Source organism: Babylonia areolata, chromosome 2, assembly GCF_041734735.1.
Source record: "Babylonia areolata isolate BAREFJ2019XMU chromosome 2, ASM4173473v1, whole genome shotgun sequence".
Taxonomy (NCBI): Eukaryota; Metazoa; Mollusca; class Gastropoda; order Neogastropoda; family Buccinidae; genus Babylonia; species Babylonia areolata.
In genome coordinates this window covers 8092946-8118385 of record NC_134877.1, presented here as the reverse complement: position 1 = coordinate 8118385, position 25440 = coordinate 8092946, and the positions used below count along the sequence as shown (strand labels likewise).

The window sequence follows — 25440 nt, the reverse complement described above, 5'->3', positions numbered from 1 at the left end:
AGTGATAGCCAAGAGGTAACATGTCCATCTAAGAAGCAAGAGAATCTGAGCACACTGGTTCGAATCACGGCTAAGCTGCTGATATTTTCTCCCCCTCCACTAGACCTTGAGTGGTGGTCTGGACGCTAGTCATTCGGATGAGACGATAAACCGAGGTCCTGGGTGCAGCATGCACTTAACACACGTAAAAGAACCTACAGCAACAAAAGGGTTGTTCCTGGCAAAATTCTGTAGAAAAATCCACTTCAATAAGAAAAACAAATAAAACTGCACGCAGGAAAAAATACCCAAAAAATGGGTGGCGCTGTAGCATAGTGACGCGCTCTCCCTGGGGAGAGCAGCCCGAATTTCACACAGAGAAATTTGCTGTGATAAAAAAAGAAATACAATACAAACTTGATCAGCAGTGCTTCATTTTTCTTGTTGTTAAGCTTTAGTTTGAGCTCATCCAGGTTTTAACTTATGAAATGCATGTATGTTTGATTTGGATGTGTTTATTTGTTTTGGGAAAGTTTTTTTCTGCATCTGTTATCTGCAGGTGCTTGGTGACTGATGGAGTGTTCTTTGAAAATGTGGTAAAGTGACTGTGTGAAGAGAACAAGCTTGATATGAATATTTACTAGTTTTCAGTCGGTGAAGGTAACATCACACTAATATACCTGCTGTTGAAGCTGACCCAATAGATTTCTTTGGTTTCTCCCAATAAATAGGCTGCATTTTTAAACATTTACAGATACTTTATTCAAATTATGATAGCACTTGATTTTTTGATTTTTTTATTAATTTTTAACATGCAGTGCCATAGTAACTTTACACAAATGATTTGCATTTGAATTGGAGTGAAGTTATGAACTTGGGATTTAAATGATCATAATTCTGACAGAGACGACAATTTAATTTACATGGTGTATCATGAACATATGATTCTTATCTTGCAAAAATTTGGTCAGACCAGTTCAGTACTTTTATTTTACAATCCACAAATTGTGGTTCATAACATCTTGCAAAACTTTTGTAAAGTTATGACAGAAAATATTGAATCAAAATTGAATATTCTGTTATCAGTCAACAGTTGGTATTGTTCATATCCTAACATCATTTTAAATATTAATATATTGTGGTAGTGTTCTGTCAATCTTTTTGTTTAAAAATGTGTATTTCTGGTTAGGTTTGTAGTGAAGTTACCAACATACTATAAAATTAAACAGGTATTAAGCAATATGGGATCATCTATTTCTGTATGTTGAAAACAGATAAAGGTCAAGATGATTAAAGGTCACTGATCAAGATGTGCCTCAACAGCTGTCAATAGGGAGGGTGTGCAAGACCCACTTTCATCAAATTTTCGTCAGGACTCCCAGGTTATTTTTTTAGTGAGAATCATGTGGGCATGTGCGTCTCTGTTTCCTTTTTTTCCAGGTCACCAAAAGGCTAGAATTTTGTCATGGAAACTGCTGTTCTGATGAAAGGATTTTGAACATTTTCGGTGACCATTTTTGCAAGTTTACAAGATAGATTTGGTTTTATGATTACACCAGTTATTTGCTTTAGTCTTCTATGTTTACTTTGAGCATGTTTCTTGTCATATATCTGCCATTACGTATTTGAACTGATCCATTTATAAACTCTGCCAATAAGTTGTCCAAACAAAAGCAGTGCAAACTCAGAGAATCCAGTTGCAGTGGTGGGCTGCCTGTGTCAATCAATGACCTACTTCTTGCTCTGCGAGCGATGAAAAGTCTGCCACGAAAGCAGGCTGCACACCCTTCCTATTGATAGCAATTTACCTGACTTGGTACTTCAAAAAGAGATAACGTCATGGTATGAAGTTATGAACTAACTGCCTCTTTTCAGGCATTTTAGGTTTATAGATTCCTAAATCTTCTTAATTGCCTTACATATTATTAGGTTGTGTTGTTAATTCACTCATTTCATTACACATTTGGATCAGACGTCTTATTTGATAAAAGTGCTTTAAAAACAGTTCAGCTGTTTAGTTATTGTCATGAAGTTTTGTTCAGCAGGGCATTTGGCAGTTGTTTTCTGTTTCATTTTTGACTCACTTGTGTAAACAAAGTGAGTCTATGTTTTAACCCGGTGTTCGGTTGTCTGTGTGTGTGTGTGTGTGTGTTTCTGTGTGTGTGTCTGTGTGTCCGTGGTAAACTTTAACATTGACATTTTCTCTGCAAATACTTTGTCAGTTGACACCAAATTAGGCATAAAAATAGGAAAAATTCAGTTCTTGTGTAAAACAATATTGCACCTATGGGATGGGCACAAAAAAATTTAAAAAAAGAAGCCAAATCATATGCAAACTGCATTTACTGATATATTTTTTGTATTCTCTAAACTTGGCACATTGATCTGATATTCTGACACAACAACAAGAGCAGTCATTATTATCATTTTTTGTTCAAACAGGAACTTCTTTTCGTAAGCATGGAAGTTTTATTTATTTTGCAAACGTTTTGGTGCAGATAGTAAAAAAGGGAAATTAATCTGTAATTAATGATAGGGGACTTAATTTGCTTTTAAACTAATCTTTCTCATTTAAACATTACATTTTGAAATTATACTCGATACATAAAAAGCTTGTGTGTTTTACTCTCAGTGTACAGGGCTTTCACTATGTTCATTCGCCCAACTGGTCTTTTTCGGAAAATACTAAAAGCAGTACAACGAGTGGACTTTACAGATCTATTGGCTGAGCCCTGAAGGTCATGGGCAAAAATCAATTGCGTGCACAAATTTATACACATTCAAAGCGCGTGCTCATATTCTTCGTGAATGCGAATGACGCCATTTTGTTTCAAGTTGTTGACCTGCCTGTTCATTCCTATATTCAATGGACAATACACGATAACATGTGATGGAAAGTTGGAGAAGGAGACCGTTAAATATTTATTCAGAGAAAGATTTGTGAACGCCTCATCACTTACTGGATTATGCCCCAAACTGCCATAAAAATATCCACAGAATCAGTCGGAATTCACAGTTAAAAATTGTAAACCATGCAAGTTAATACCCTTGAATTGATCACGATGAAACGAAAAAAATTCCAGTCTTGACTTTTATCAAAATGAGTCCTTTTCACTTCTTACGACGTTTAGAAGTACTTGTACTTGGCTCTTCATGTTATTAGTTTAACAAAATACTCAATTGTCATATCAACTTTAAAACTATAAAACTAGAATGAACATAAAAGAGAAATTGAATCGACCGTGTCGCACTACATTCCCGGCGGGTGAACTAAACTTGTACATCTATCTAGATCTAGAGAAAACAGCTAAATGTTGCAGTGTGATTGATAGCCACGTCTCCTTTACCGCGGACTTGAAAAGAATTTTTTATTGCCCTTAAAGATTTTTGGAATGCCCAAGATACACCAGAATAATACGATTTAAACAGCGTTCTCACTGCGAATACCGCAATTTATTTATCGCCCTTTAAAAAAGTATGTTCAAATGTTAAATTTTAGAACGTCAGTTAAGGAGCCATGATAGTGTAATGGGTAAGACAGTTTCTTTTCACCCGAACACGCGGGATTCGAATCTGGTTAGGACTTTTTTTTTCTTTTTTTTCTTTTTTAACCCGAAGCTTTATAGTAACAAATACAGAACACATTTTAACGATTAGATTTTTTTTTAAAGTGTATCACAAGTGAGTCTTGAAGGCCTTGCCTCTCTTGTTGGTTTGTGTAATGATTGGTTTTATATATCTGTAATGAATACTTAATGGAAGTATCTAAAACATCCACATACTTAATAACTTATATTTTGTATTTTACTTTTAGGTATTGTAAAATTTTGTTATGTGACAGATGTTGTTCATCCTTCGGAGTCAAAGATGACCACAACTTCAGTGTCATATGGAGGTTCTGTGTCTGTTGATTCGGAGGTGACTGGTGAGGCCAGTCTGGGCCCGGAAAGCTTGCCCACATGTGTGACACATGTAAGTTGGTGCTGCAGTGGAAGTGGAGGCAGCTCGTACCTTGTGCACTGCGCATTTCCTCTGAACCTCAGCGGTGCGTCTGATTTTGCTGCATGTGCTCCTTTAGTGATCTTACATTGACAGGTTGGGTGGTCCAGAGCAAGCAATTCCCAGCTACTGGGATTGATGTTGAGGTCTTTGAGGGACACTTTGAGGCAATCCTTGAAGTGTTTCTTCTGCCCCCCAACTTAGTGCTTGCCCTGGCTCAGTTTTCTGCACAGCAGCTGTTTTGGCAGTTAAATGTCAGACATCCTGATGACGTGGCTAGCCCATCTGACTTTGTCCTGCCATCATGCGTGGAGAATTCTGTGGAGGCAGCTCAAGTGGAATTGGTTGAGCTATTAAGCGTGTCTGCTGTAGACAGTCCATGTCTCACTGGCATAGAGAAGGATTGTGAATACCACTGCTCGTTAAACTTTCAGTTTGGTGGTAAGGCTGTGTCCTCTTAGCTACCATACATCCTTACTGAGCCTCCCAAAGGCGACACTGTCTTTGGCAATTCAGTTGCTGATCTCTGCATCAATGTTCACCACTCGTGAAAGAGTACTGCCCAGATAGGTAAAGCTGTCAACTGCCTGTAGCTTTTGCCCCTTTACTGTAATAGGTGGTTCCTGGTAGGACTTTCTGGATGCAGGCTGGTACATAACTTTGGTCTTTTTGGTATTGATTGTATGACCAAAGTTGTCACAGGCTCATTAGAAATAGAAAATTTCTTGCTGCATCTTCTGCTCTGTGCTGGTATTGAGGGTGCAATCATCAGTGAATAAGAAGTCTCTGATGATGGTCTCCTTTACCTTTGTAATTGCCTGCAAGTGCTGATGGTTGAATAGCCCACCACAGGAACGTAGGCTAATTTGGTAAGAAGATAGCATGACATTGTTTTAAATGTTCGCAATAAAAGAAATGAAATACAAATTCTGGACAGAACACATACAGTGACATTAACTACACCATCAACATGTTTACTGCATATGAATATTCGAAAGTGGATACTGCATTAACTGGAATGAACATGAAAGAAAAATTGAATCAAACATTTCTTTCAGTTTCGGTTACATGTTGTCAGATTGGTTTAATGCAGTGTGCCCGAGGCAATGTCAACATCTCCTTTACGGCTGAATTCAAAGAATTTCTTAAACAATCGAGATATGTAAAGAAAACATCATTTAAATGGTGTTACCTCAAATACAATATGTTTACTCACTGAAAAAGACCCATAGCTTTAAAGATCAAATTTGGTCAAGTGATGTCAGATGCTGTGTAGCATTTGGGATAAGACAACTTGTTTATGAATAGAACATCTTTGGTTCTATCCCACTAACAGGCCTGTTGTTGTTTTTTGTTGTTGTTTTTTAAAAAGCTTATTAATATTCAATACAGGACCCACTTTAACAATTTTTTTAAATCTCCCATTTACTGGATACAGCGCATATCAAAAGTGAGTCTTGAAGACCTTGCTCTCTTGTTATTAGTTGTCTTTCTCAGTTTATAGAAATAGTTTAAGTACTTTACATATGAAATTTAAGTCATTGATTAGTCAGTTAAAAAAAAAAGTTGCAGTGTGAAAGTTGTCAACAATTAATAAAACTCAACATCAAATAAAAGCATGTGTAGACATCATGTTCATGTCAAAGTGGTATGTTATGTTGAGTTCATGTAGTAAATAAACAAATCTGTTTAAAAATTTTAAAAAAAGTGTAAAAAAAAATAATGTTTTGATTTTCAACATGTTTGTGACAAATATTTGACACCAAACAAGATTCTGGACCATATTTCTCAAGAAGATTTTAAAATCAAGTACTGAAGCAGAATTTGATGCATCTAATTAATGACCAAGAGTTATTGATTAAAGAGTACTTTTATTGTCTTTGCTTCTTTATTGCAGAAGAGGAAACTGAGAGAAACAAAAGGCTGGATCAAGAAAAACATGAGCGGTTATACAAACGTCAGAGATTTGCAGCTTTCACAGTACAAAACGTTCTGTGGATGGTTGCTTCCATGGCAGTGTTTCATTTCAGTGAATTTCACAATGTTGTGAGATTTGACCCAAGAATCAACAGGTGAGATTATTTTCAGCAATGTGATTTATAATATTTCATACCAAGTGACACGAGAATTAATGAAATTTATATGAAATTTATTGTCCAACTAATACTCTCTATAATTCAGAAATTCATTTGACTGTTATGCTAGTTGCCAGTGGCAAAGTATTTAATGATGTATTGACATTGTGAGTGTCAATAAGCAAAACACTATCATGCCATGGAAAATAAAAGTATAATTATGTATTAGTTAAAATAATGTTGAAAACTTACGAAAAGGAAATTTTCTATCTAAAATTACGTTTAAGTAACATAATTACTGTGACCCACTAGTGCAGACTCCGGCAGGGGTCTGACATTCCTGTCCTGTGCAAACTACTATTCGCCTATGCAGAGAAAACGAAAGTAGCTACAGCTGATAACCATCCCTGAAGTAGGTAACCTCCCCTTTGCCCCCCTGACTAGCGCCCTCTTTTTACGGCAAATCGCTGTAACCAGCGCAGTGTGCAGGGAGAACAGAAAGCGGGGAGGAACGGGACGGTCTTAAATGTGGGTCACGGTAAGTATGTTACTTAAACGTAATTTTTGGTAGAAAATTTCCTTTTAATTACACATACTTAACCGTGACCCACTAGTGCAGAATGGCACAACAAGGTGGAGGGCTCGCCTGTTCTATCGCCAGTGCACTGCAATGGCCTGTTGTGTGACCGCCGCAGAGGCAACGCCTCTTGAGCTCTCATCCCTAAAGTGATAGATGTCCCTCAAGTAGAATTTGATGAAGGTATAGTGTACTGTGTCACCCAAGGATATTGGTGTGGTCAAAGAAGACTGAGGTCCGCAGCTGTATTGTGGGAGAGGTCTGTGGACCACAGCTGTGCTGATAAATGTAGCACAAAGAAAATTGGGTCAGTGTGTTGAATCCACGCTCTATTGAGAGCCCTTCGAATCAAAGGAAGGGAAGGAAACACATACCCTATAGGGTTGTCTCACTTGAGCACGGTTGAGCGTCAGTGCAAGGAGGTGCACATGTGGTTTGATCTGATGATTCCTCATCAGATGTGGGCCGATAGTGGAAGTTATATATGTGTTTGAAGGAAACTGTGGCACGAGACAGAGGTAGCCCACCATGTTGGGCTTGCCTTAGGTGTGACAGCCAGATCTGTAGAGCTCCTCCATGCGAGCTGACAGGCGATGGGCGCTCCCCCAGCCACTTTTTTTATTGCTGCCAAAAAACAGCACTGGCATGTTGCCTATGCATAGAATGGCAGAGATTTGGCAACAAGAGACTTGAGGTCCCTGGTGTCCCTGGGACAAGGCTGTGTAATTGCCCAGGTAGGTACCATCACGAAGGGGCATATGGAAGGCTTGGTAGCTTCTCTACCTGAGTGTGGCATGTTGGAGCAACCTGCAGAAAGTTGTCAGCAGTCAATGGCTGGGTTGGATCGGCGAGTGGGAGTGCATTTCATGTGCCTCCAGGTCACTGAGTCTCATTCTGTGGTGGAATTCCTAATGGAAGAGGGTTTCCATGGGGAAAAGTTTTGCTGAAGGTTCTTTAGTGAGAAAGGGGACCGGATCCATGACAGGCCTCTAGCTGTGTGTGGTGCGCACTAAGTCTGGAATGGAGCGGGGCGGGGCAGGGAGAAAAGTGGCTCTAGATGTGTTGTACTGGCTATTTACATCAAATCACTGATCTGACATGTTTACAGTATGGCCAACAGCAAAGTGAGAGCTGTATTATCAGTGGTTTCTTAATTGCAAAGGGAAATCATTTGCTGCTTTGTCTTTCATGAAGGACTATGTCTCTCACACTGGAAGTCAAATTGCACTAGGACTTAGTGCTGTAGCCTTGGGGGCTAACTAGCCTTTGGGATCTGTCCCAATGGTGACAGCCCTAGGGCCCTCTTGATCGAGGGAGTGGGGATGCAACTTGGGCAAAACACTCTCTAATTTTAATTGTATAATCAAATTCCAGCCCGGATAGTCGGGACAGCAGTTGCTTCCTCTGCTGTTCTGATGGTCATTGTCGTACACAACTGATTATCATATACTGGTCCTAGGAGGACACCAATCAGCATGGGTAAATCAGGAAACAGCTGCTGTGTGCTTGAGGGAAGGTGTCCACCATGCAGGTTCTGTTGAAATGTAAGGAAGTCACAAGGAGTTGACAAGGTCTTGTGGTGCAACCATGTGTCTGAAAGACATGGTGCTTGCTTCCAAAGTGACAACAAAGTCATCCTCTGACTGGCCCTTAACTGAAGGCTGGAGCTTCATGATGGGATAGCCTTTCTAGGCTAGAAACCCCTGGAAGTGTCTCATTGGAAAGACAGTGCTTGAGAAGGAATGCCCATCTGTAATCACAGGTTGTGTGTTGAGGCTGAAAGGATCAGGCAGGGAAGACTAAGTGCAGAAAGTGCTTTCTAATCCCAATAGTTGGAGACGTCGATGCTGGATCTCTGTTCAAGCAGGGTGATGGGCCGAACTACTGGGCTTGAATGTGGCATCTGCCATGCTGGAATGAGTGGGCAGAAAGGTACGCCCCTGTGGCTAATGAATGGTTCGTTGGGCTTTGTGAGGCACATCCATCCTCGTCAGTATGCCTTTCTCCCGAGTATAGAGGAAAACAATTATGACCCAGGCCTTCTGCAACTAGTGAGGAGTGGAAGAGATGGACTTAGGGTGATTGTTTCCTGCCCAGTGGGCAGTTTTTGGGCCTGCTATAACTTGGAAGGCAAGACAGACACCCCTTCATGGGAGGGCTGGCTAGGATGCGGGGCCTGTGTGGAGCTGTTGTCACAACCACAGTGGTGCAAACCAAGGGTTGTTGTAGGCAAGGGAGGGAAGAAGGGATGCCTTACAAACTTGGAAGGAATGAAGGGCATGTGTGTCCGGAGTGGCACCTCTAAGCTGGACTGCCTCATTCCTCCTTGTACCAGGTTAGGGCATCCTTAGCCCTGTGGGTGGGAAGGGAGTATGTGTGGGTCCCTAAGGACCAGCCACTACTGATATGTAAAGGAGCATACATTTAGGCATGAATGAGGCAGTTTTGTCTGTGAGTGCAGTCGTCTTCTGAAAGCATGGTAGGGATAAATGTACGAAAATGAATACATATATGTGCAAAGGGATTGTAAACTTCCATCAACTTAAGTGATGTCAGGAATATGCCAATGACAAGAGATCGAGTCTCAAGAAATAAGCGTCTGTATAAGCAAAGAAGCAACTGTATAAGCATATGTGTAGCGTGCACAGATATACCCAAGTAAATGGGTAAGTGTGCCTAATCAGTAATGTGAAGGAATCTGTGTATACACCTATATATTAAAAGAGATGTACATTGTGGTTCGTCCGTCGGGATCAACGAGGACCATCTAGTCATCCTGGGGGTGGGTGGGTTGGGCTCTGTGGGTGCGCAGATGACTGGTCAGCCAATCCGCGCCCGGAAGGTTCTGACGCAGTGTGGACAGGGGATGGTGGCGGCTGTCGGGGACTTGCTGGCACTGCTTTTCCTGGCCTGTCTGCGTTGCTCTGCTGCAGCGATTCTGTTGGCCTCACAGGATTTGGTGCCTTTGTGGACAGCTGAATGCCACTTTGGTCTGTCCATTGCATTCAGCTCCCGCGTGTTGTGGCTGATGTTGAAGGCCTTCAGAGAAGCTTTCAGAGTGTCTTTGAAGCGCTTCTTTTGGCCTCCATGGGAGCGCTTGCTATATTGGAGTTCGCCGTACAGCAGTTTCTTGGGGAGCCGGTGGTCTGGCATGCGAACTACACGGCCTGCCCAGCACAGCTGGGCCTGCATCAAGATGGTGTAGATGCTGGGCAAGTTTGCACGAGTGAGCACCTCTGTGTCAGGGGTCTTCTCTTGCCACTTTATGAGGCTGGTGGTGTGGAAGTGGTTCAGCTTTTTGGCGTGGCGTTTGTAGACCGTCCATGATTCACATCCATAGAGCAGTGTGGTGAGAACTGTGGCCTTGTATACTTTGAGCTTCGTCTCCAGGGTGATGCCTCTCCTGTTCCAAACATTCTTATGGAGTCTGCCGAAGGCAGCGCTGGCTTTGGCGAGTCTGGCATTCACCTCGTCGTCGATGTTAAAAGAGATGTACATATACATATGAATAATGTGCCAGTATGTAGATGCAGAGAGTTCTAGGTATTGTGTACAGAATGACGCAAATGCAAGTGTGCATATACTGCTGTGTAGGGTATCTCAATGAATAGATGTCAATGAATAGAGATAGAAATATAATTGTAAGTTAATATGAAAATCATATGAACCTATCCCGCAAGCGCACACACGTGTATACCGAGGGATAAGTATACATCTATAAGTGTAAATAGAAATGTGTAGAAATGTAGCAAGATAGCATATAGATATATATATATATTTTTTTTTCTTCTTGATTTTGATAATAAATAAAAAATAATAGAAAGGGAAATATTGTGATTTATTTCCTGTTATTGTGTATAACAAAAAAAGAATGGTAATGGGATTGGCTGCCTGCAGAGGACTGTGTGCAAGTGTGGAGGGATGAAGAACCCAAAAGTTCAGTGGCCAGTAGCCTGAGAAACAGCAAGAAAGGCGCAGTTGCTGTGCAAAGTTGTATAGAGCCCATGAATGGGCAGCAGGACCCAATGAGAAACCGAAAAAACATCGTTGGTGGACAGCACTGGGGGCAGGAGTGACGGGTTGTAGGTGGAAGGGAAGTAACTACAGCGTCGACCGCCTAGGTTACTAATGCGGAGTTGCCTCCCTTGGCGCCGATTATTGGTGAAAAGGATGGTGTCTTTAGAGCCCTGGTGTGACGTTTCCTCGCTGTAGAGGGAGGAGTGTCATGTGGGAGTCCGTGGCTCGATGCCACCATAACCGACACAGGTGAATACAGCCGCAAGGGGGATAATTATAATGTCCCTTGGTGCCATGGGCATCTCTACCTGAATCGGTCACCATTGGATGCGAGACGGTTGGGACATGTGGCATGACGGCGCCGTAAGCCATTGTTATGGGCATCATGGACGAGGGGGTGGCAAGTCCATCAGCTTGCCGTGGGATGTGCATCCCCCTGTAGGTGAACGGCGGTCCAATCTCGCGAATAGTTCCTGCGAGAGGACCGACGTTCAGCTGTTGTATGTTGACGGATAAAGGGATAGACAAGATCGGCCTGAGCACTGCCGAGTGGCAGGATCAAGTTATCAAGAGGCACTCCAACGTGGAATTGCCGATATTAGTCTGGGTAACAGTGGAGTTAGGCAGTGGGGCAGAAGAAACAGGCGCTGTTGAAGTTCAATGGGCCTTGCACACACCTGCTCTGTGGGCAAGGGGCAGAGCAGGTGCAAGGTGTGGCACCAGTGCATAATTGCTGCAGCAAGTTAACAATGGGTTGCTGGTTGTTTGGTTGAGCAGCTTGCTGAGATGCCATTAGTGGATGGGAAACAGCAGCAACCGGCAGTGTGGCAGATGGGGTCATCACCGCATAGCTTGAAGGGACCGTGCATGCACCCACACTGTAGGCAAGGGGCTGTGCTGGTAAAGGGAAGTAACTGCAAGGGTGCCGAAGCAGGAGTTGTCTCCCTTGGATTTGACACTAGGGACAAGGGGACGGTGCATGCGCATGGGTGGGCGTGTCCCCTAGTGGTCCACCTTCCTCCCTACCCCTGGGGAGGGCATCCCTAAGTGCCTCAGTTGCCACAGGATCCGAGACGGAAGAGGCATGCCGCGTGGGGGGTGCGTGATCCTATTTCACGGCCGCTGCCACGGATGCATCGCACATAGGGCCCAGTCTCGCGTGCGGATCCAAAGCCAGTGTATGGTGTTGTTTTCCCAAAGGGATTATGGCACATTCCATTGTTGAGACTGTGAGCATGGGAAAAGTGATAGAGGAGATCGACTCAGGTGTCCTGCCGACTGGCTGGACAGAGAAATGCGGATCACGTCAAGTTCGTTTGCGAATTGAAATGAATAGCATCAATGGCACCACTGACCCGAGTATGGGGTAATGAACCCCAAGAAGTCACCAGAGGAGGTGCAGGAGGTGGTGGAGGTCTGGAGTCGACCGGAGGGAGTGAAGGAAGTGGAGGAGGCGGCGGGTTGGCGTTGTTGAGAGGGCCAGAAGTAGAGGGTCCAGAGTGTCCGCAAATCGATTGCCATCACGCCTTAATTTTAGCCCGATCTCCCAATCGAACCATATAATTATGTGACCTGGTTGAAGACATAATTTGACAAAAAACAAGAATGCCAGAGAATCGACAGACAGAAAATACTAAAAAACATAGCCGTATGAAGAGCAAAGGAACAGGAGTCATAATGGCTGCCAGAAAAAGAGGGCGCTAGTCAGGGGGGCAAAGGGAAGGTTACCTACTTCCGGGATGGTTATCGGCCGTAGCTACTTTCATTTTCTCCGCATAGGCAGATAGTAGTTTGTACAGGACAGGAATGTCAGACCCTGCCGGAGTCTGCACTAGTGGGTCATGGTTAAGTATGTGTAATTAAAAATATGGTTTATGTTCTCTGACTGCTAAGAAAAATAACCAGTCTCCTGTAGAGCTTGTTCCACATGTGAACTCTGTCAGTGTCTTTGCACTGTATAACCAACAAGCTTTTGCTGAAGACTGAAAGTGAAAACCTGGGGGGAAAAAAAGGAATAACAAGAGAGGCAAGGCCTTCAAGATTCACTTGTGATACACTTTAAAAAAAAAAATCTAATTGTTAAAATGTGTTCTGTATTTATTATTATAAAGCTTCGGGGTAAAAAAAAAAAAAAGAAAAAAAAATGCCTGAAGGCAGATTCGACCCCTGTGTGTTCGGGTGAGAAGAAACTGTCTTACCCAATACACTATCATGGCTCCTTAACTGATGTTCAAAAATTTAACATTTAAACATGCTTTTTTAAGGGTGAAAAATCGATTGCGGTATTGGCAGTGAGAATGCTGTTTAAATCATATTATTCTGGTGTGTCTTGGGCATTCAAAAAATCTTTAAGGGCAATTAAAACATTTTTTTAAGTCCATGGTAAAGGAGATGTGGCTATCACCACAGTAACACTCCCAACATTTAGCCGTTTTCTCTGGATCTAGATAGATGGCCAAGTTTAGTCACACCCGCTGGGAATGTACGACATGGTCGATTCAATTTCTCTTTTATGTTCATTCTAGTTTTATAGTTTTAAAGTTGATATGAAAATTGAGTATTTTGTTAAACTAATAACAAGTACAAGTACTTCTAAACGTCGCATGAAGTGAAAAGGACTTCATTTTGAGAAAAGTCAAGACTGGAAATTTTTAAGTTTCATCAAAGGTATTTAACTCTCATGGTTTATTATTTTTAACTGTGAATTCCGACTGATTTTGTTGATATTTTTATGGCAGTTTGGGGCATAATCAAGTAAGTGATGAGGCGTTCACAAATCTTTCTCTGAATAAATATTTAACGGTCTCCTCCAACTTTCCATCACATGTTATCGTGTATTGTCGATTGAATATAGGATTGAACGGGCAGGTCAACAACTTGAAACAAAGTGGCGTCCTTCGTGTTCGCGAGGAATATGAGCATGCGCTTTGAATATGTATAAATATGTGTATGCAATTGATTTTTGCCCATGACCTTCAGGGCTCAGCCAGTAGATCTATAAAGTCCACTCCTAGTACTGATTTTAGTATTTTCCGAAAAAGACCACTTGGGCAAATGAACATAGTGAAAGAACTGTACACTGAGAGTAAAACACACAAGCTTTTTATGTATTGAGTATAATTTCAAAATGTAATGTTTAAGATGAGAAAGATCAGTTTAAAGCAAATTAACCCCCTTAGTATTAATTACAGATTAATTTACCTTCTTTACTATCTGCACCAAAGACATGAACCAGAAATATAACTTCCATCCATAGCAAAAAAAGTTCTTGTTTGAACAAAAAACAAGAGAAGCAGAGCCTTCGAGACTCACTTGTGATACACTTTAAAAAAAAAATCCAAGCCTTTTATGTATTGAGTATAATGCATTTACTGTTATATTTATATTTTTTGTATTCTGTAAACTTGGCACTTTGATCTGATATTCGACCCAACAAAAGATCTGTCATTATTATCATTTTTTGTTCAAACAGGAACTTCTTTTGCTAAGCATGGAAGTTTTGTTTATTGCAAACGTTTTGGTGCAGACAGTAAAACAAGGGAAATTACTCTGCTGGGGGAAAAGTTTGCTTTAAACTGATCTTTCTCATCTTAAACATTACATTTTGAAATTATACTCAATACATAAAAAGCTTGGATTTTTTTAAAAAAGTGCATCACAAGTGAGTCTTGAAGGCCTTGCCTCTCTTGTTTCAAAATGTAATGTTTAAGATGAGAAAGATCAGTTTAAAGCAAATTAACTCCCCTAGCATTACAGAGTAATTTCCCTTTTTTACTATCAAAACGTTTGCAAAATAAATAAAACTTCCATGCTTAGCAAAAGAAGATGACTGCTGTAGCTGTTGGGTCAGAATATCAGATCAAAGTGCCAAGTTTGGAGAATACAAAAAATATAAATATAACAGTAAATGCAGTTTGCATATAATTAGGCTTCATTCTTTCTTTTTTTGTGCCCATCCCAGAGGCGCAATATTGTTTTAAACAAGATGACTGGAAAGAACTGAATTTTTCCTATTTTTATGCCAAATTTGGTGTCAACTGACAAAGTAGTTGCAGAGAAAATGTCAATGTTAAAGTTTACCACGGACACACAGACACACACAGACACACACACACACACACACACAGACAACCGAACACCGGGTTAAAACATAGACTCACTTTGTTTACACAAGTGAGTCAATGATAAAAATGACTGCTCTTGATGCTGTGTCAGAATATCAGATCAAAGTGCCAAATTTAGAGAATTAAAAAAATATAAATGTAACAGTAAATTCAGTTTGCATATAATTTGGCGCTTTTTTTTCTTTCTTTTTTTGTGTGCCCATCCCAGAGGTGCAATATTGTTTTAAACAAGATGACTGGAAAGAACTGAATTTTTCCAATTTTTATGCCAAATTTGGTGTCAACGGACAAAGTATTTGCAGAGAAAATGGCAATGTTAAAATTTACCACGGACACACACACACACACACACACAGAGACAACCAAACACCGAGTTAAAACATAGACTCATTTTGTTTACACAAGTGAGTCAAAAATGAAACTGAAGTCTAAGAGAAGAGGGCAAAACAATTGTTCAATTAACTTCAAAGGGTAGATAGCCCTGGTTTGAATGAGTTTGACATGGTACAATAATTTCATGTTCAAAAGATGTGCACAGCGCTACAATTTCATTTCCACAGATATCTGAAGTCTGTTTATTCCCCGTCTTATTTTTAAAGCGAATGATTCAAAAGTTAAAATGAAGTTTTAAAAATCAAGATTGAGTTATTCTGTTAATTTCATATCATCATGGTTGTGTGATTGCAGAATGTGGTTCAATGTCGGAGTGGGCCTCATTGGAGTCACATTGGCAATTGCTGTGTTCATGATTGTGTGGTTGTCATTGGTGAAAAAAGTGCACTCAGATGACTGGGAGAAAAGGCACCCTGCAGCCATTCCTGTGGCCACAGCTAGTTTTATCATCGGTTCTCTCTGGTAAGTTGTGATTTCTACAAGTTTACTTTCTGTTAGGATCTCTTGATACCAATGGGATGATGAGTAACTTTCACTGAAATTTTTGTTTGGATATTTTGTAACTGACTGTATTCACAGTTAACTTTTGTATTACATTTTGCCTGTTTAACTCACTCAATACTAGGCTATTTGTACTTATGCGTTCCTCTGTATACTGGGTGTTTGTTTAGGTTTTTTGAAAAATAATTGAAAAATAATGATAAAGCAGTCTTGTGAAATATAAACACATGATTATTGAGACATTGAATAAGCACAGCACAGTTTTAAAGCTCTGACATCTGTAATACTTTCTTCACAGCAGGAGGTAAAAAAGATACATTTTCATGATGTAAAATTTGAGGGTGGTAGAAAATGTATAAAGTGGTATAAATTATGATCAAACAAGAGAGGCAAGGCCTTCAAGACTCACTTGTGATACACACACACAAAAAAAAAAAAAAAAAAAAAAAAAAATCTTATCATTAAAATGTGTTCTGTATTTGTTATTATAAAGCTTCGGGTTAAAAAAAAAAAAAGTCCTAACCAGATTCGAACCCTGCGTGTTAGGGTGAGAAGAAACTGTCTTACCCATTACACTATCGTGGCTCCTTAACTGACGTTCTAAAATTTAACATTTGAACATACTTTTTTAAAGGGCGATGGTGTATCTTGGGCATTCAAAAAATCTTTAAGGGCAATAAAAAATTCTTTTCAAGTCCGCAGTAAAGGAGACGTGGCTATCCCTGCAATCACACTGCAACATTTAGCTGTTTTCTCTAGATCTAGATAGATGTACAAGTTTAGTTCACCCGCCGGGAATGTAGTACGACACGGTCGATTCAATTTCTCTTTTATGTTCATTCTAGTTTTATAGTTTTAAAGTTGATATGAAAATTGAGTATTTTGTTAAACTAATAACATGTAGAGCCAAGTACAAGTACTTCTAAATGTCGTAAGAAGTGAAAAGGACTTCATTTTGAGAGAAGTCAAGACTGGAATTTTTTTCGTTTCATCGTGATCAATTCAAGGGTATTAACTCGCATGGTTTACAGTTTTTAACTGTGAATTCCGACTGATTCTGTGCATATTTTTATGGCAATTTGGGGCAAAATCCAGTAAGTGATGAGGCGTTCACAAATCTTTCTCTGAATAAATATTTAACGGTCTCCTTCTCCCAACTTTCCATCACATGTTATCGTGTATTGTCGATTGAATATAGGATTGAACAGGCAGGTCAACAACTTGAAACAAAATGGCGTCGTTCACGTTCACGAAGAATATGAGCACGCGCTTTGAATGTGTATAAATATGTGTACGCAATTAATTTTTGTCCATGACCTTCAGCCAATAGATCTGTAAAGTCCACTCTTCGTATTGATTTTAGTATTTTCCGAAAAAGACCACTTGGGCAAATGAACATAGTGAAAGCCCTGTACACTGCGAGTAAAACACACAAGCTTTTATGTATTGAGTATTATTTCAAAATGTAATGTTAAGATGAGAAAGGTCAGTTTAAAGCAAATTAAGTCCCCTGGAATTAATTACAGATTAATTTCCCTTTTTTACTATCTGCACCAAAATGTTTGCAAAATAAATAAAACTTCCATGCTTAGCAAAAGAAGTTCCTGTTTGAACAAAAAATGATAATAATGACTGCTCTTGTTGTTGTGTCAGAATATCAGATCAAAGTGCCAAGTTTAGATAATACAAAAAATATAACAGTAAATGCAGCTTGCATATAATTTGGCTTCTTTTTTAATTTTTTTTGTGCCCATCCCAGAGGTACAATATTGTTTTAAACAAGATGACTGGAAAGAACTGAATTTTTCCTATATTTATGCCTAATTTGGTGTCAACTGACAAAGTATTTGCAGAGAAAATGTCAATGTTAAAGTTTACCACGGACACACAGACACACACACAGACACACACACACTCACACACACAGACAACCGAACACCGTGTTAAAACATAGACTCACTTTGTGTACACAAGTGAGTCAAAAATCACTCTTGAGAATCGTATTAGAGCGTGTATGATGAAGGAATGAGAGCCTCTACAAAATACAAGTGAATTTTGATTAACTCGCGAGAGGCATGGTCTTCAAGACTCTTTATTGGCTTGAAATAGAAGAACTTGGTTTGCACAAGAGGTGTTTAAACGACATTCAGTCATCAGCCACTCCACATCTAAAAATCACAAAAAGCAATGGCAGCTCTCGTTTGCTCTCTCGCCCCACACCACCACTCTCACACACACAAACACATAATGATAATAATAATAATAATAATAATAATAATAATAACAATACTACTATTAATGATAAAAGCAAAAAAGTAAAAACAGTACTTACAACTGCACAACACCATGACGCAACCAGTGAATACAACAATAAAGATGATTATTGAAATATTGAAAGCAGAAACAGTATAGAAAAAACACCAAATAAGTGAATAACATTTCTTCAAATTGCAGTATACCATAATATGAATACTGTTGAATGAAAGAGGGAGAGGAGGGGTGAGAGTGCAGAGGAGGGGGGGAAGAGAGAGAGAGACAAGAGTGTGGGTATGGGGGGTAGATAATAATACATGCGCATTTATTATAAGGATATTACCTAAAACATTAACATTGTAAAAAGTGGTTCTTGAGAGAGTGTGTGGTTCGATTCTGATAGAAAAGAGAAGAGAGCAGACAGGGGGATATAGGATTGACTAATCATGCACTCACTCACTCTCTCCTCACATCAATAGCAGGGCCACATGGAGTGGTTTTTATAGAGTGTTTACTTTACAATACAGCACACAGTAAAAAGTTCACCCTACACCTAAAGCAGCACCTATAAGCAGCACACCTGGAACACAAACACACAACCAAAACCCAGGTCAGATAAAATCTCAAATATCTGGACATCACTGACATAAAAGGCCTATACCCTCTCAGCACCTTTCATCACATGTCCACCAGTATGCACTACTCTCACGCATAGATCTATGTGAGGAAATACAAGCTTCATCAAGCTTACCTGCCACCAGCAGTGACATACCAATTACCATACTGTGTACAAAACATATCACTGACCAATACAACCCTGTGTTCCAACTCATGTTACCCATCATTCAATTAAACTGTGTGTTACCATTTCAAAAACAAAATCTCTTTGCTTTCACAAAGTGTCCAACTGACACAAGTACATGTAAGGAAATCATTACTTCCAACATATCTCTGGTAAACAGCAATGTGCGCAACATAGCACTGACCCTCAATGCTCTCATAGTTTGCTAACTCATTGATCACATTACAATGTTCCTTCCCACTTTGTCTGAACAAAGTAAACCACTGACACACAGCACAACTCCTACACATGTTACCACAACTACCAACAAATCAAACATGTGTTCCACAACACTTGCCGTTACCCCTATGTGCGCACACACACACACACATGAAAAACCCTCAACACACACTGACAGTGTGTTAGCCTATAGTTCTGTTCAGTTCACACTGAACCAACACCACCTACTAATACAAAACAAGTAAGTAATACATCAAAAATACAGAACAAGATATCTGTAACCAAATAGAAGGGGGGGTGGGGTGGGGGACTCAAAATGTTTAGGCCAGTACTTCTCTCAGTGGGTAGCTTTCACACATTAACCCCTTTTCTTTCCACAAGCCACACGATCAACTTATCAACTTAAACTGGCTGTTCACCGACACAAAACATAGTTTCCCAACACAACTAAGTTATCAACACAACACAAAACCATTACAAGTTGTGTACTCACAGCCCAACAGGGATTTCCTTGCTCCTCACATCACGGATCAGTTAGTCACCCTGTGTCAGTCAGTTCTTCTGGGAGACAGCTAAGAACTGGCTGTGCTTACTGGTTTTATCCCTCCCCACAACATACTGTGTATACTAATGCAAGCTACAACACTCACTCCCCCAACTAGTTGAACTAAAATAACCAATCTTTGCTTGTCCTAGTGACGCAATGTGAATGACTGACAGATTCACTGCTTGATCCCAATTCGTCCAGTTCAACAGATTGATCTGATTCGCTACAGTTCAACCCACTTGTTTCTATAACATTCTGTGACGACAAATTCACCCGTTTACGTCACAAAGAGATTGGGGAGACAGGACAACACAACTCTGGGCCTGTTAGCCAGCTTGATCAAAGTTCGCATTAGCATAAATTTTCCCTAGTTTACGTTCCGAAGTCCCGCCATCTACGTCAGCTGCATTTGTGAACGGGGAGATGGGGAATGACTTGAAAGACAGGCCGCCACATGGGATGTTCTGCTCAGCACGGAGATTGCGGCAGACTTCACATAACCGCACGTGTTCCTACAACTGGGGCGGGTGACGCGGTGTCGCGGACCAAAGGCACCGACTTGGGAGTGGGGTGAGGAGGTGGAGGGGTGGAAGGAGGGAGGATGGCGTGGTGTCGGCACAACCTCAAAGACTGGGCTTTGGACGGAGCGGGAAGGGAGATAAGAAGGAGGGGTGGGGAGGGGGGAAGGGGACAGAGTGTGGGTGGTGGGGGTGACACTGCTGGCACACTATAACAACATAAAAGAGCATAATTGTCAACCTGAACAAGCCCTTCTGCATATGCATGAAATAATGTAGTTAAATTTTCACGCTAAATTCTGTAATATAAATAAACGTTAGTGCAAAGCATCAATATTAATCCCAATTATAAGCTATATTAGTAAATATCAGTCATAGTATAGCCCTTACTCCTCCCACAAAGTATACAGTATACATTGAAATGAATAACAAGGTACCTTGATGAAACAACCTGCAGTATCACAAGTTGATAAACTTTCATAAATGAATGATTAAATAATCAAATCAAATAAATAACATTTAAAAGTGAAACAAAGCATACAGTATATGCATTCAAAGCCTTCTTGTTTTTCAGTAATACAATATTTGTTTGAAATGGACAATCCATTTAAAACTTTTTTTTATATTGTTGATATTCAGTCATTAAAGCACATAGTATCAGTAATATGCATCTTCCACATACAGACACAACAAACCTCCTTCTTGCAAATGGAAATAACTGTTTTTTCTATATCCTCTTCCAAGTCACAACCATCTGTTAGAAGTACGCAAGCTGAAAACATGACTTTCCCATCTGTTTTGGTAACAACTTGTAGAATTTTTGATACAACTGTTAGATATGCATGCAATCAGTTGAGGTTGATATAAAAATAGCTCAAAACCTCACTAACTGAGAGAGATTGGCCAATAACAGTGGTCTGAGTTTATACTATGCTGATAAAGCAAGGCAGGGGACCCATCACCATGGTCCATTCACATCTGCTTGAGGTGTGGACATTTTTGAAGGTCAGAACTTCAACAGCAGAACTCAGTGGGCAAGTGATGTGCAGTCGAGTACTGGGATCATGGTATGTAGAATGGAGTAAATTAAATAGATGCTATTATGTAATGGGCTGCAAACCAGAATAAAATAAACAAATAAATAAATAAATAAAACCATCTGTTAAGATAAGTGAACAAGAAAACATTTTGTCCCATTATTAAAGTAAACTACATGTAACAGATGTATTCCAGTGACCTTGATCTCAGTGCTGTGTTACATGTCAGTGTTGAAACTGAGACTGGGAACACCACTACATTGTAACAGTTGTTTCTCTGTCAGAAACCTAAGGAATACATTTGATGTTATCATTCAGAAAATGGTATTCGAGTCATATCGGGCCTCCCATCACATTGTCATCTAATATTTTAAATCAAATGAAGATTTGTGGCGTATGTGCATACTGCATACATTTTAATGAGTTCAGTGCCGTTAGACGTCATCTGACGTCCTGCATGAAGTATTGCCATAGTGCCTGTGAGACATCTACCGACATCCTGCATGTGTTCCGATTTTTCCTTTTTTGCAATTTGGTTCAGTGAATATAAACAGACTGACTCAGAACAGTTAGTTTGATGTGTCTGGATCATGAAAATACTGTTTAAATGAGTATTCATCAGACCCCTTTCTCCTTCATAATGAATTGCTAACTGGACTACATGGAATGTGCGTGGAAAGAGGGTTGCATCATATGCAAAAAAAAAAAAAAAAAAGGTGTTGCAAACCTTGTCCAGTAAAGAAAGTGGTCCCAGTCAGAGGCTTTGCACGATTATGGATTGCTATGATGGAGAAGGATCTTTTTTGTCTGATGATTTGTTTGGTCATGAAAGTGAATGACAGAGACAAAACTGACAGCCCATTTGATGCTAATTCAGTCTGTCTATCCAGTCAGACACTGTTTTTGAGTAGGTGACTATGATTGATAGAGAACATGCAGAGAGCATTGTAGGAGGTGGAGGAGAGGGAGAGGAGTGATGTAAGATGATAGTTTGAATGCCAGCCAGAGGGTGTGGAAAGGGGGCATGGTAGTTGGATGTCAGTGAACTGTAATTTTGATGCACAGTACCGCCAATGCTCCATGATTTTCATGAAACATGAAGTGGGCTATATATGAAATATGTTTTTAGTTTTAACGTTTTTGGTCACTGAATCAGATGGCTGACTTGTTTGAAGAGGAGGCAAACCGGATGTATTGCAGACACTATAATTAGCCCAGTTGCAACCTGGAGGAAGTGAGTGTCATCAAAGAAGTGTTGATTGTACTTACCCATGTTTGTCATTGTTGGGACAGTTACTCAATTAAACATGTCTACACGAGTTGTGATTTGTTTTCATAAACTTGTAGCCTGTTTTAATTTCTTCTACAGGTATAATATGACAAGAGGCATGCTATTTCCATCTGCAATTTTGTTTGTTTTCTTCATGGATGCCATTCCATGGAGGTGGAAACAGGCTTTTTTTGTGGCACAAAAATGATTATCTTCACTTTCAAATGCCTGAACAGTTATCCGCAATCAAACTAATTGGGAAAATAGCCCAAATCAGAATCTACATTCATTTTCCTTCACAGAATCATTTACTTTCCTTCTGTATCTACCATGGCTTTGGTACTAGAATTTTTATTATTATATTACCCCTGGATCCTCACCATTCCCTAGCAAGGGGAGAGCACTTTCTTACAAAATTCTTTGGCACTGAAATGGTCCAGTAAGACTTGCATGAATGTAATTGTCTGGTTTTATTTTATTCTCTTAGAATCCGCTGCAGTTTGTATGTGAACATAGTAGTTAGTAGTTTTATTTTTGCATTGTTTGTTACAGTCTGCTGAAGGGTTTGTGGCCTGTGTGGGGATTGCTGACGCCACTTATTCTGGTGACACTATTCATGGGCGTTGTTGTCCTCATCGCTATGTTTGGATGATAGCTTCACTTGTGTGAGACCACAACTACTAGTATTTTGTTTATTTTGTTTGCCACACTCGTGGACAGTTCTTTTTGTATGTGTGTGTGTGTGCATGCGCATACATGTGTGTATGTGTATGTATGTGTGACTTTTCGAACATAGATTTGCCATCTCATTGCCACTCAAATAAGAATGACCATAAACCACAGTAAGCATACAGCTGCATCAGGACCTCATATTATCAACAAATAGAAATAAAATTTCATGTAGAAAATCTGACTGGTCTCAACTTGGATTGGTTGAGTAGAGCCATGGAAGTTGTCTTTAGATCTGAGAAGATGAGCAATCACTTATGAAGGCACAACAAACATGTCAATAAAAAAAATTAAAACAACATAACTGCAAATGTCTCATCAATAAAGACTGAGCTTTCCACTGGAAGGAAGGAGAGGGAGTTTGTGTATGAGGGTTTGGTACTCAGACAAATTACCCAAATGAGCAGATAACAGTCAGTAATAGACATAAAAGATAGATAAGATAAGATAAAAATAACTTTATTATCTCCAACTGGAGAAATTTGGTCAGGTGCATTATCACAACATAGACAAGTAAACAACATGGGGACCATAACTGTAAAAGTCAACAACAGCTTTTACGAATATTACGAAGATACAAATGTAAAAAATATCACATACACCGTTTCATACATACATCCACACAATGCAGGTAATAACTAGTATTCTTAATGCAAAAATAGAAAGAATTAAGAAACATTAATTGAATATAATTATAAACATAGCCTACTATACTGCACATTGATTATAATAGACAGATAAGATAAGAATAAAGATACGTTGCGGAAAACCGCAACCAGATAATCAGCACACACCCGCACACACCCACCCCCCACCCACCCAACACACGCAGATTACTTGATTAAACAAGAGTAATAAACATATGTTCTCAAATAAAAGCATTTCACATATTCGCTTTTAAAAACATTGCAATTAATTATTACATCGTAATTATCAAAAGAAATATATTTAGAATATGGACGTTAGCATTAGACATATTCCACACACACACACACACACACACAAACACAGTTCTCAAGAATTTAAAAGGTGGATTGAACGTGGAATAAAAGTCTTCAGAGCTCTGGATTTCAACTTAAAAGTTCTGTAGCGTCGTCCTGATGGCAATAGCTCATAATACTTTGCTAAAATATGGGTGTCGTCAGTTGCTATCTGCCTGCTTTTTTTAACCACTCGACTTTCATATAGCTCTTGCATACTAGCTTGTTTCACTCCCACAATTTTACTGCATACACTCATGACATCGTTCAAAACACGCTTACTCCTCACTCCCAAACTTCCATACCAGCACATAAATGAAACTGTGAGCACGGACTCGATACAACATCGATAATAACTCTGAAGAATATTTGAATTTATACCAACATTTCTAAGCTTCTGTAAACAAAAAATTCTAGATTGACATTTCTTATGAAGAATCATTTCTGTCAAAAGTCAGCTTATTGTCTAAGATGGTCCCTAAATATCTATATTCATTGACCCTCTCCACTGTTTGACCATCAATAACAAGGTTAGCTACAGGCAAGGGGTCTTTCCGAAAATCTGTTAACATTTCTTGTTTTCAATACGTTGAGATCCAGATAGTTTTTCTCACACCAAGAACAGAACTTTTTAATTTCACTGAAATAAATAGCAGATGTCCTCTCTGTTCTTTTTGTTTCGATCTTTTGTCATGTAAATGGTCATTTACAATTGTTTACGTATTGATGTGTGTTTTTTTTTTCTTCTTTACATTAAAAAAACAAAACAAAAGAGGCAAGGCCTTCAAGACTCACTTGTGACATGTACTTACCACAACAATTGAATCAAAACACACAAAAAATCAATTGCAAAACAAAAGTCATGTGCACCTCCCAACATAGAAATTTAGACCACACAAAGTTGTGTTGGATTTCACATTGGTGTTTTGTTGTTGTTGTTGTTGTTGTTGTTGTTTGGTGCTTTTTTTCCACTTTTTTTTTCAAAATTAAAGTCACAAAGGAAAAAAAATAATTTCTAGCTCACACTTGCTTTTGTTTAAATGAAAGAGGAAATGCACCTAAGTGTGACCAACATACAGACACACACAAGATAAATTAATACAATGGGAAAAAACTCAATATGGGTATTAACAGTGAGCCTGTCTGCTTTATGATTACAATTAGTATAAGAAAAAATGACATTCACAACACATGTTCATCATATTACAGATTTTTGTGATAACCCTGATTCAGTAAGACCCAACAAACACACACACACACACACACACACACACACACATATATATATATATATATATATATATAATTACTTCATAATCTAGACCATTTTTTAAAACAGTCACTCTTTTTCTGGTGTAAACTTCAAAGTCATACAAACAATCTATTTGTGTATGCATCTGCATTTTTGTATGCATCTGCA

At 39.5% G+C, this 25440-nt stretch overlaps 1 protein-coding gene across 1 annotated transcript in view; it reads left to right on the top strand.

Annotated features, from left to right (window-relative positions):
• The window catches only part of LOC143297236 (transmembrane protein 128-like), a 42090-nt gene extending 16764 nt beyond the window's left edge, over positions 1 to 25326 (top strand). Inside the window, exons 2-4 of the mRNA XM_076609477.1 lie at positions 5876 to 6050; positions 15459 to 15626; positions 22864 to 25326. Coding sequence (XP_076465592.1) covers positions 5876 to 6050; positions 15459 to 15626; positions 22864 to 22963 — 443 coding nt within the window. The 3' untranslated portion in view covers positions 22964 to 25326. The remainder of the gene's footprint in view (positions 1 to 5875; positions 6051 to 15458; positions 15627 to 22863) is intronic.
• The last annotated feature ends 114 nt before the right edge of the window (positions 25327 to 25440 follow it).